Raw genomic sequence first — 11,123 nt, 5'->3', positions numbered from 1 at the left:
CTATAAAAATAAGATAGTATGGAAATTGAAATACGCCCTAGATTTTTGAAATACGCCCCTAGTTTTCTATTTTTGAAAAACGTCAACTAAACGTAATTTTCCAACATCCGTAGATAATCTGATTTAGTATATTTTCATAATATTATATATTTATTGGAAAATGGCATAGAAGATTGTTGTAATTATATCATGTCTGAAATAACACAAATTTAATTTCCCCCACTTCTTTTTCCTCCTGAGGATATCCGTTAGTAATGCCTTCTCAAACTATCGACAAAGTTTCTCATCCCATCGACAAAGTCGTTAGATGATTTAAAAATACACAGTTCTATTCATAAACGAGAGATTACATAATTTTATAAAATTCGTGACTATTTTTTACTACTCTAAACTTTTTTTGACAACCTTTCGGCATTTTTTAGTCGCGTGATGAAAGATTTGCTCACACGTTTTGCACATTTGTCAAATATTTCGCTTGTTTAAATATTCTTTAACTTTGTAATTCAACCTCTACAAAATTTTATAAAAATTTATTTTTCAATGCACTAGCTAATCAAAAACAAGTAAAAACAAACAATTGACTGAGTTAACTGTTGCAATACCATGTATAGACAGTGTTGATTACACTGTCACATTACACCTGCAACCATGCCACATACATATAATTGATATGCCCATATAATACATACTATACAATTTGCGCGTTCACAGGTAAACGAATATCGAATATCTTCCTTTGTGCAGAATTTATGATTTTAAATTGTAACTGGGGTCAAATTATTGGAAAATGATAAAATAATAAACTAGTATTTTAAAATTACGAAGAGCCTTTTTGACGTTAAATGACCCAAAAAATCTAGAGTAACTTTTACTTGATTCAAAAAAATGACATTTAACTGTTTCTGTGGAAGTATGCAAAGTTGGACCAATAGGGTTTCTGGCAAGATCCACAATATTTATAAGCTTTTCTGATCAAGAATCAATTGACAAAATGCTGTTCTCATATTTTGCACACTCAACCCTTTCCAGCGCCTGTTCTATTTTTACTTAACTAATTTGTATATCAAATATAATTGTAATGCACAATCGGTTAAAACGTATTGCATTTTTAAACAATCTACGGGTATAGTTAGGTCGACACCAAGTGGAGGCTATTGCTTTGTTTCTTGATTTCTTACTGGTTATATTTTGGTATTTGCAACATTTCTAATAATGGAAGAGAGAATGGAAGAAATTTTTTATGAAATATGCGAAAAAGTAGTAAATTCAGCAAATGATATTAAAAAAGAACTGAAAAGTGAAACAAATGATATCAAAAGTATGTGCCATACAATGCAAAAAAAATATGATGAACTTGAAACTAAAGTGAAAGAACAACAGGATACAATTTTACTACTACAAAAAACAATTAACAGGAATAATTTAATTATCCACGGATTGCATGAATTTCAATGTGAGAAAGAAGATTTTATAAAGGAAATTGTGGACTTCATTAATGAAAAACTTGAAATGAATTTGGGAGAGGATCAAGTAGAGAATGTATATAGAATGGGAAAGAATTCTGGGAATAAAATAGCACCAATAAAATTAATTTTAACAGATTATAGTACGAAAATGGAAATAATCAGTAAAAGATCTATGCTAAAAGGGACAAATGTTTACATAAATGAGGATTTACCTAAGGAAATAAGAGTGAAAAACGCCAAAATTAGACTAAGCAATAAAATGAAAGATAGAGGTATCGGTAAAAAGCGGAAAATGGTGCAGAGTTCAGAAGAAGATGGAACTGAAATGGTTGAAGTAGTGCAGGAAATAAAGAAGAGGAATGTAAACACAGCTTATTTCAATTCAGGAATCATATACTGGCCAAAAAACATTTAAGTTACAATAGAGATTTTCACTGAAAAAAAAAAGTTAAAATAATGACAACCTCATCCTGAATTTGGCCGTTTCATATTGAAATTAAGTAAAAATACTTTCAAACAATTGTCTAATGCTTGGAACAAGTACAGCTTAATATTTGTATTTACAATATAATAGGATTGAATTTAAAATATGAATTCATTGATACAAAATCACTGAAGTTAAATTAAAAAGATTGATTTTAGTTTAAAGTCATGCATTTTGTTGATAGAAAATAAAATTGTACTTGGAGTTGGAAAATATAATCGTGTAAATAAAGCGAATAGACGAATTAAAAGAACATATCTTTACGTTTGCTTTAATCATAGGATTTGGTTACTACGAACACATACTTGTCATGTCTAGCCCATGTGCGGTTGAGTCAACTACATGAAGATTGTTGTTACTAATTTACAGAGTGTTTGAAATAAACTTATTGATCATTTTTATAATATATAACATATTTTTATACATATATAACAACCATCGGTAGCCCAGTTGATACAGCGGTGGACTTAAGACATTAAAATCAATAGGAATCCATGTATCTCGAATAAATCTTTTTTTTTTTTAAATAAACCTAATATATCTGTTCATGCGGTTGTGTCAATCACATCAGTGTTTTGTTATAATATTTATAAGTGGTTGAACCAATTAAAAAAAGATTGTTTAAAACTATGTTGCATTTCAAAACAACAATATTTGAAATTTGTTAGACAGTATATTACTTTCATATAAACAAATCATGCGTTTGTGGCAACTTCACCTGATATCGGTTGATATTAAGAATTATTTTTTCAGTGTGATATTTTGGAACATTAAAGAGGCTAAAAGTAAACTTGGAAGTGTGCATGCAATTAATTATTAATTATTATTTAGCTGTAAATGGAATGTACTATACTGGAAGTAGCGTCATTTTTATGAGACAGATGTTTAAAAAAAACAAGTGAAAACAAACAATTGACATAGTTAATTATTGAAATACCCTGTATAGAAAGTGTTTATTTTTTTAATAAGAACAATTTTTTTTATTTAAACTTTTGTTCTATCTCTAACGGTTTACAAGATAGGTCTGACGGACCCAAGACCCAATTGACCTATGTTGCTCATTTACGAAATTCAAATTAACTTTTTAAGGATGTATGAGCATGGTAGTGGGGGCACAAATTTAAAAATAGATATTTTCAATTTTGATGATAAATTTATATTATTACTTGACGATATAAGACGAAAAGTAAGAATAAAATTTTTCGATATCTGGCTTAATTTTCAAAATATCGAAAATTGAAAATTTTGTTTAATTATTTAGCTTTCGATATTTCGAAAACCAAGACACATATCGAAAAAGTTATAACAAAATTCATCATCAAAGTTGAAAATAAGATAAAAATAATTTCAACCCTTAATCTACCCTGCTCTTACATCCCTTATATGGACGGTGACACTTATTTTTTTTCTTTTCTAATTCATTGCTAATATGTTTACTTTCTATTAAAAAGTTTTTTTTTAATTTGTTTTCATTCATTCCAAATGAAAATTATCAAAAACTTCCAAAATATGTCGTTTTTTGAGATTCCTCCATAAGAGCCAATGTATTTTATATCGATTTTTAATGACTTTTTTCTTAAAAATTTGCACGGATACCTAAGCTGAAATTTTAACCACATATTCTTTGAATAAAAAACTACTTACAAACAAATTTTGAGCCTTTAAACCAAACATTGTTGTCATGCTCATACATCCTTAAGTTCTGAGCACGCTATTATATCTCCTTTCGTTTTTGAGTTATCTTTATCACCGACGGACGGACGGACAATCGGACCTTGACTAATTAGGTGATTTTATAAATACCTATACCAAAATTTTATTCGTTTCATCAATATTTCTAAGTGTTACAAACTTGGGATTAAAATTTGTGTACCTTGATAAATATATCATATACACAGGGTATAAAAACATTTACGGAAAGTTTCAATAGGTAGACTTTTTATTGATTAGTATAAGAAATTTAGAAAATTCAGAATCCATTCACTATAACTGGGTTCCGTCATTTTTCATTTATATTGACTAATTGTACTCGACTAATAAATTTTATAAAATTATAAAGTAGCTAAGTTATAAAAACAAATGAATTAAAACTTGATAATCACCTGTGAATTATTTCATGTTATGACTTATTTGAAGTAAACATTGATAAAATTTAATTCAAAATAATTATTTGAATTTAATACTTAACATAAACAAGATTTTGTTTAAAATACTGTACAGGAAAATCTATTAAAAACATTGATATTTATTAAATTTATTAGCTTTTATTAGTCCGCTTCGTTCGTTTGTACCAATTTTATAGAAAAAAAACCACTAATTTTGGGTCATTCTTTTCAGCTGTGATGTCAATTTTACGCTAGTTATCACTTATATGCTTAATTCTGGGACCAGGTCTCCACATTCTTGAAATTTATTAGAGCTAGATTAATTTTAATCACAAATTTGAAAAGAATGGCCCAAATTTAGTAGGATTACATACTTGGTTTATCAAAATTGGATAAAATTTGGATGTGATAGAGCAAAATTAAAATTTTTGGATTCTGATGACGTCATAAAGTTCATAAATTCGTTTTTTTGATAACAGAGGCAAATTTGATCGGATTTTATTGGAATTTTTTTTGAAACCCACTAATTTTGGGCCATTCTTTTCAGCTATGATATCAGTTTTTCGCTAGCTGTCACGTATGTACTTAATTCGGGAACCAGGTCCCCTCATTCTTAAAAACTATGAGAGCTAGGTTAATTTTGAACACAAATTTGAAAAGTATGGCCCAAATTTAGTAGGATTACATACTTGGTTTATCAAAATTGGATAAAATTTGGATGTGATAGAGCCAAATTAAAAGTTTTGGATTCTGGTGACGTCATAAAGTTCATAAATTCGATTTTTTTCATAACAGAGGCAAATTTGATCGGATCTTATTGGATTTTTTTTTGAAACCCATTAATTTTGGGCCATTCTTTTCAGCTGTGATATCAGTTTTTCGCTAGCTATCACTTATGTGCTTTATTCCGGGACCAGTTCCCCTCATTCTTCTTACCTATTAGAGCTAGGTTAATTTTGATCATAAATTTGAAAATTATGGCCCAAATTTAGTAGGATTACATACTTCATTTATCAGAATTGGATAAAATTTGGATGTGATAGAGCAAAATTAAAAATTTTGGATTTTGATGACGTCATAAAGTTAAAAAATTCGATTTGTTTGATAACACAGGTAAATTTGATCCGATCTTAGTGGAATTTTTTTTGAAACTCACTAAATTTGGGTCATTCTTTTCAGCTGTGATATCAGTTTTTCGCTAGCTATCACTTATGTGCTTTATTCCGGGACCAGGTCCCCTAATTCTTGTAACCTATTAGAGCTAGGTTAATTTTGATCATAAATTTGAAAATTATGGCCCAAATTTAGCAGGATTACATACTTGGTTTATCAAAATTGGATAAAATTTGGATGTGATAGAGCAAAATTAAAATTTTTTGGATTCTGATGAGGCCTCTATCTTATACTCTTTGGTGTACCCCAAATGGGATAACACCTTATGTCATACACCTTATGTCATGGCATTTGAAAAAAATGTTTCGAAAATTAAAATTTCTTGTACAAAGAAGACAACATTATCAATATATAAATTCAAAAATGTAATTGTGTTCAAATTATTGTATTAAATATAAATATTATATATTTTTCTTCGAATGAAATTTAATAATAAAATATCCGTTTACACCTTATTTTGTAATAAAAATTGATATATTACTTTTTGAAATATATAACAGTAAAAATCAAATTACACAAGTCGAACAGATAAGTGATAACGACCATAACACTACAAGCCAGGGGCGTCACCAGCCGATTGCAAAGAGGGGAGCAAATTGCTTTATGGAGAATGGGATAAGTATGAATTGTAAATTCAAGTAGAAATAAAAGGCGAAAATTTATTTTTATTCAAAAAAAAAAAAAAATTTAATAAAAAAAAGCTTGTATTTTATTGAAAAGTAGAAAATATTTTTTTTAGTAGTCACTCATACATGGGTATTTGTTAAAGCTTGAGGCGCTCAATAAAAAAATTGAGTTGCAAGATTCCACTCGAACAAATATAATTACATGCATAAATTGCTCCGAATCATTGTTGATATTTTATATTGAACGCCTCAAGCTTTTACAAATAGTCATGTATGAGTGACTCATAAACAAATTATTTTCTACTTTTTTGTACAATAAAAGCTTGTCTTTTAAAAGTAATTTTTATTTAAATTTTTAATATAAGGCTAAAAAAGGCATGTATATAAAATATAGTGGAAGTGATGAGAAAATCAGGACGCCACAACCTTACCATGCATTGTCATCCAAACTAAACGTGTATACAAAATTTCAGCCCAATCGGATAAGAATAGCTGCTTCAAAATTAAGTTGCAAGATTCCACCCAGACCCACATACATACATTGCAAGTTGCCAGATAAATTTTTTTCTAAATTGAGCCATATCCAAGATATACTTGGAAATCTTAAAGTTTAAAAGATCGAATTTTTGACTTGAGTAACAGAGATGATTGCGTGTTTGTGTTCCGATTTTTACTTTGATCGGACAAGTGTACTTGCAACTACTCCTCCTCTCTCCCCCCAATGGTATTGATAACCTGGCCACATCTACTCGCCAACATAGGTTTTCTGAAAGTTTATTGAACCCTTAAGAAATTCAACGAAATTTCGATAATTCATTTTCGATCACGATAATTTCACGAAAGAGAATTATTTTTATAAAGGATCCTTTTTATGAGCTATGGAACCCTAAAAACTACACACAAAAAATCTATTATTTCAACTAATTTTTATTTTTCGTATTGTTTTAGCCACCAGCTCTAAAGCGGCCCCGAACTCGAGAAGATTTTTATTTATTTTGTACTTACGTGTTAGAACATGAAAATTATAATCGACAAGAAGTAAGTTTCGTTCGAATACAATTATTATTTGAAGGGTACAGGAAAAAAACATGTTAAGTCACACATACATTGGATTGAAATATTTGCAATCAAAGGTTTTAAATCTACTGAAAATATACTTTTTCTTTTATCTAGTTAGAAGAAAATTACTTAAGTCAGATATTACCCGCAAAAAACATGCTAAGTCCATAATATACAAAAACTAGTCGACCGTAGAGAATTCCGTAGTGCAGTACTCGTGGTTAAAATAGGCTAAAGAAATAATATCAACAGTAATTTACGTTCTTTTTATTGTGTATAGGCAATTTTATTACAGATATGATCTACAAATTATATACTGAACAAAATTATATCTTAATAACCAAATCGCTACGGTAAATTTTTAGACAAAAAATAAACGTATGCATTCAGTAAAAATTTTTATATAAACTCGTATTGAAAAAAAAAATATCGCGTAAATCTCACGTAAGGGAGAGGGTTGAGGATCTTACCAAATTTCACTAACTCTAACCTAAGGGGGGGAGGAGTCTACATTGAATAAAAAATGCTATCGTAAAATGTGATTAACATGTTCTTTCCCTGTGCCCTTCATTTGTTAACATTTTACATAATTTTTCTTGTTTATAGGAACCAAGACAGTCCACAAGTCCCATGGATAGTGCTGGTTTAGTATCCGATTCCAATTTAAGCTCTGGTCAAGAGGATAGTAATAAACCAACAGATGAGGACACCGGTCAGTATAGCAATTGTACGTAATTATTTTTAACTAAATATCTATGTTTGTTGTAAAGCTATGTTCACACTATTATAATTTATAGCGCCATAACGCATGAACATGTTCACGGACTTTCAAAATTAAGTCTGATGGATTCATTGCGGAAGCGCCACAGGTCATACAAGTGTGACCATAGCTCAAAATGTGTATTCCCATTACTAACCATTAGTAGAAATAGTTGCATGCGTCATAGATTAACATTTTCTAGCGAACGACAACCGGGATTTATTTTCCGTATTTACAAAAGAAAAATAATTAAAATTTTATTTTGAAACTTTTTCATTTTCGTTGAAATAATTTCCACAAGCCTCAAGTATATAATTTCGGGCTTTAGAATTGTCTTTGAAGTCCTTACGCAAATGTGTTATCTCTGTGAAAATGCTTTCGGCACTTTTGTCGCTAAAATCAATAGGGTAGTAGTTATTGCAAAAAAACAAGCTCACCTCTTCAAATCACGATGGCGGTCTTCCCCCAAGGAGTAGCATCTCGCCTTTTTAAATTTAAACTTATCTTTGACCATCCTAACCGCAACCAAAAAGTCGGGCTTCCCTAAAAATGCGATTTATTATATAGCATTTCGGCTAGAATTACTGTAATATTATGATACTTGAATATTTAAAAATATAACCTCATTTTTTACAGATGTTGATTCCGAATCGTACGATTTAGTAACATGTTATTGCAACAAACCATTTGCTGGACGTCCAATGATCGAATGTTCCAACTGTCTAACCTGGGTACATTTATCATGTGCAAAAATCCGTAAGAAGCATATACCTGAAGTTTTCTACTGTGCAATATGTAAATCCAGTGGCAACCAAAATATATCATCCAGTGGTATATCTAGTGGAAGTAGTATCAATGGTAACAGTATTGTTGGTGGGGGTGGGGATAACAGTGGTAGTAATAGTCCAAACAACACAACATTTGTGCCAATAAATCAACAACCGTCATCACCAACATCACCTAGTGCCATTGCAGTATCACCCACCAATCAAACGGTAACGTCAACACCGACTGCGATTACAGCCCCACCCGTCACATCTCCAATTACCACACAAAAATCCCATCGAAATAATAATTTTAATAAAAATATGAAAATCGCATCGTCGCTAAAATCGTATAAGAATACAACGTTAGATAATCATAATACGTCATCGTTAAACGCAAACGATAATGGTATAACACGTGTGCGTGGTAATACGCATACGCAACAACAATATGTGAAATTATCGCAGTCAATTGGTGGTAAAAATTTTAATAAACATAATATAAATAGGATAAATATGGGGTCACATCAAAAAAGCACAACATCCACAAATTCAGCGACGGTTGGCGGTTATAAACGAACACCTCACTCTTAAGAAAAAGAAAGATACGATGTTCTCTTCTTTTCTTTTTATTATGTTTTGTAAATATTTAAAATTTGTTGGATTTTGTTTTGGTGGAAAATTTTTAAGGCACGTTTGTGTTTGGTTAGTTTTTTCTTTCGAAAATAATGTCTTGTTTGATAAGGGTACACTTTTTTTGAAAATCAAATCGCTGTAACTTAACTCTGAGACATGGGTGTTTTTGGAGGGGATCATAATTGACAAGGTGTTGAACAAAGTTGGAATCCCCGTCGAAAAACTTAGTTTTTTGTTACAATTTCAAAGCTTTACACACCTCTGCAACACCACAAAATTGACAAGGTTGGAAGGTTAAAAATTTGTATGTAAATCGAGTTTGGGTGAAGAAACTGTCTTTTGGTAGTGATAACTACTTAATGCCCCCTTCTTGCCCGTTTTTTAACAGTTTTTTTAAAGAGACTAATATTTCTCAAGATTACTTAAATATAAATCCTATTTACCATGATGTAGGTACTATAGGTGTTGCAGTGTGTGTATGTTTGGTTTTTTGTTTAAATGGGGAACGGGTATGTTAATTCCGGTTTACACTTTCAATATTGAAGCTAAGACCTGTCAAGTATCGAAGCCACGTGAAAATATAGATTAGGTTATAACTAGTTGACTCGTGCGAAATTCCGCATTGCGCATAAATTCGGAAGCGGCACATTTCTAGACCATGGGTCTATTTTTCGTAATTAACCGACAGGATAAACTTTAAAATGAGGGAAATAAGATGACAAGCATTTAAGATGGGAGAGAATTTGCTACACCAAATTTTTCCGAGAGATCATTTTATATCCCGAATTTTTACCGCAAATATTCTTCGATTGTCTTGTATTCAGTATTGAAATTGAAAATGAAGTATTATTTTTGTTTTCTGGCATCTTGAAAATTATAGAAAATTGTAGTCTTAAACAGAGAAAACGATAGCAATATTTTTGTCTCTCTGAGATTGAATTCTTAATAAATTATGATTATTATCGAAATTTAGACAGAGTCGTATTTTAATAATTATGAGACTTAAAAAAGAGTAAAATAAATTTTTAATGAGCCCAATTCGTCCTGCTCATACACCATTCGAAGGAACGTCCACTTACTGACATACTTATCGTACTAACATTTACGTGGCGTCGATGAAATGGACAAGTTTTCGAATCCGAAACAGTTTATATGAACCAAAAAAGTGTACCTTTACAATTCAATAGTCAATTTCGAGAACATTACGTAATTTAAATCATTATATAACGAATTAACATTATTTTCGAAAAAAAAAAACAACTCTGAAAATATCCTGCGTGTGTAAATGTTGGCCAAATGTGGCCATTATTGTGCCCTGAAAAAAAATTGTTGTTTTTTGATATTTTTTTGCATATATGTTTGTGCCAAATCATGGGTCCTTTTTTTAAAAAAAAAATTTTTTTTTAGTTGTTTGTATGGAATATTTTTATGTGCCATACTGTATTTAAAACCAGCAGAGATTTTTTTTATGTTTTCGTACAAGTGTGTTCCAATTAAGAGAACAATTTTAGATCATTTTAGTATTATCCTTATTTTGGGACACACTGTTAATCATGTTTTTGAAAATACTTGAATTAAGAGCCGTTGTATATTTTTTAAAATAATTTAAGAGTGTCGTATTTTGAACGTTAATGAAACACACTACCTAAAAATAAAAATGCGATACTTTTTGTTTTTGGGCAAACTTTGCTATCCTAGGTCCTTTTGGGCTCTTTCTGGACTTTCGGTTCCGTAAATTAATTGTCTATAATTTTAGGACATATTTAATCACTTACGAAATCGCTCGTGACACGGGCTGTTAGCTACATTGGTTGCGTATCTTCAAGTTCAATTTTTTTGCCCTTAAAATAAACCCCAGTAGAGCCCAAAAGGATCAAGGATAACAAAGTGACATGCCTGCAAATTATGTACTTTTAATGATACAAAAATTGTCGCGTTTTTATCTTTCCGTAGTGTATTCGGGCATATTCGTTTTCGATGGTTGCTTGAAGCTGATCTTGTGCTATAAACATTATGCCATCACAGAAAAAAGGCGTTTCTTGAGCAGATT

General features: G+C 30.4%; 1 protein-coding gene across 1 annotated transcript; it reads left to right on the top strand.

Moving 5' to 3' along the window:
- Positions 1-1,212: 1,212 nt before the first annotated feature.
- LOC123303042 (rho GTPase-activating protein gacZ-like) lies at positions 1,213-9,031 on the top strand. Its single transcript, XM_044886138.1, has 4 exons — positions 1,213-1,539; positions 6,803-6,892; positions 7,520-7,640; positions 8,310-9,031. The coding sequence occupies exons 1-4, from the start codon at positions 1,213-1,215 to the stop codon at positions 9,029-9,031; spliced, it is 1,260 nt and encodes a 419-aa protein (XP_044742073.1).
- Positions 9,032-11,123: the final 2,092 nt, after the last annotated feature.

The sequence above is a fragment of the Chrysoperla carnea genome, chromosome X, assembly GCF_905475395.1.
Source record: "Chrysoperla carnea chromosome X, inChrCarn1.1, whole genome shotgun sequence".
In the NCBI taxonomy this organism is placed as follows: domain Eukaryota; kingdom Metazoa; phylum Arthropoda; class Insecta; order Neuroptera; family Chrysopidae; genus Chrysoperla; species Chrysoperla carnea.
Note: the sequence above shows the minus strand (reverse complement) of the source record. Positions and strands in the feature narration are given on the sequence as shown.

What these genes read in the sequence shown, in the direction of transcription:
- LOC123303042 (XM_044886138.1), top strand. Translation starts at nt 1,213, where the DNA reads ATGGAAGAGAGAATGGAAGAAATTTTTTATGAAATATGCGAAAAAGTA. An exon ending in GAGAGGATCAAGTAGAGAAT is followed by an intron (nt 1,540 to 6,802) that starts GTATATAGAATG and finishes GTATTGTTTTAG; the next exon opens with CCACCAGCTCTAAAGCGGCC. An exon ending in AAAATTATAATCGACAAGAA is followed by an intron (nt 6,893 to 7,519) that starts GTAAGTTTCGTT and finishes TCTTGTTTATAG; the next exon opens with GAACCAAGACAGTCCACAAG.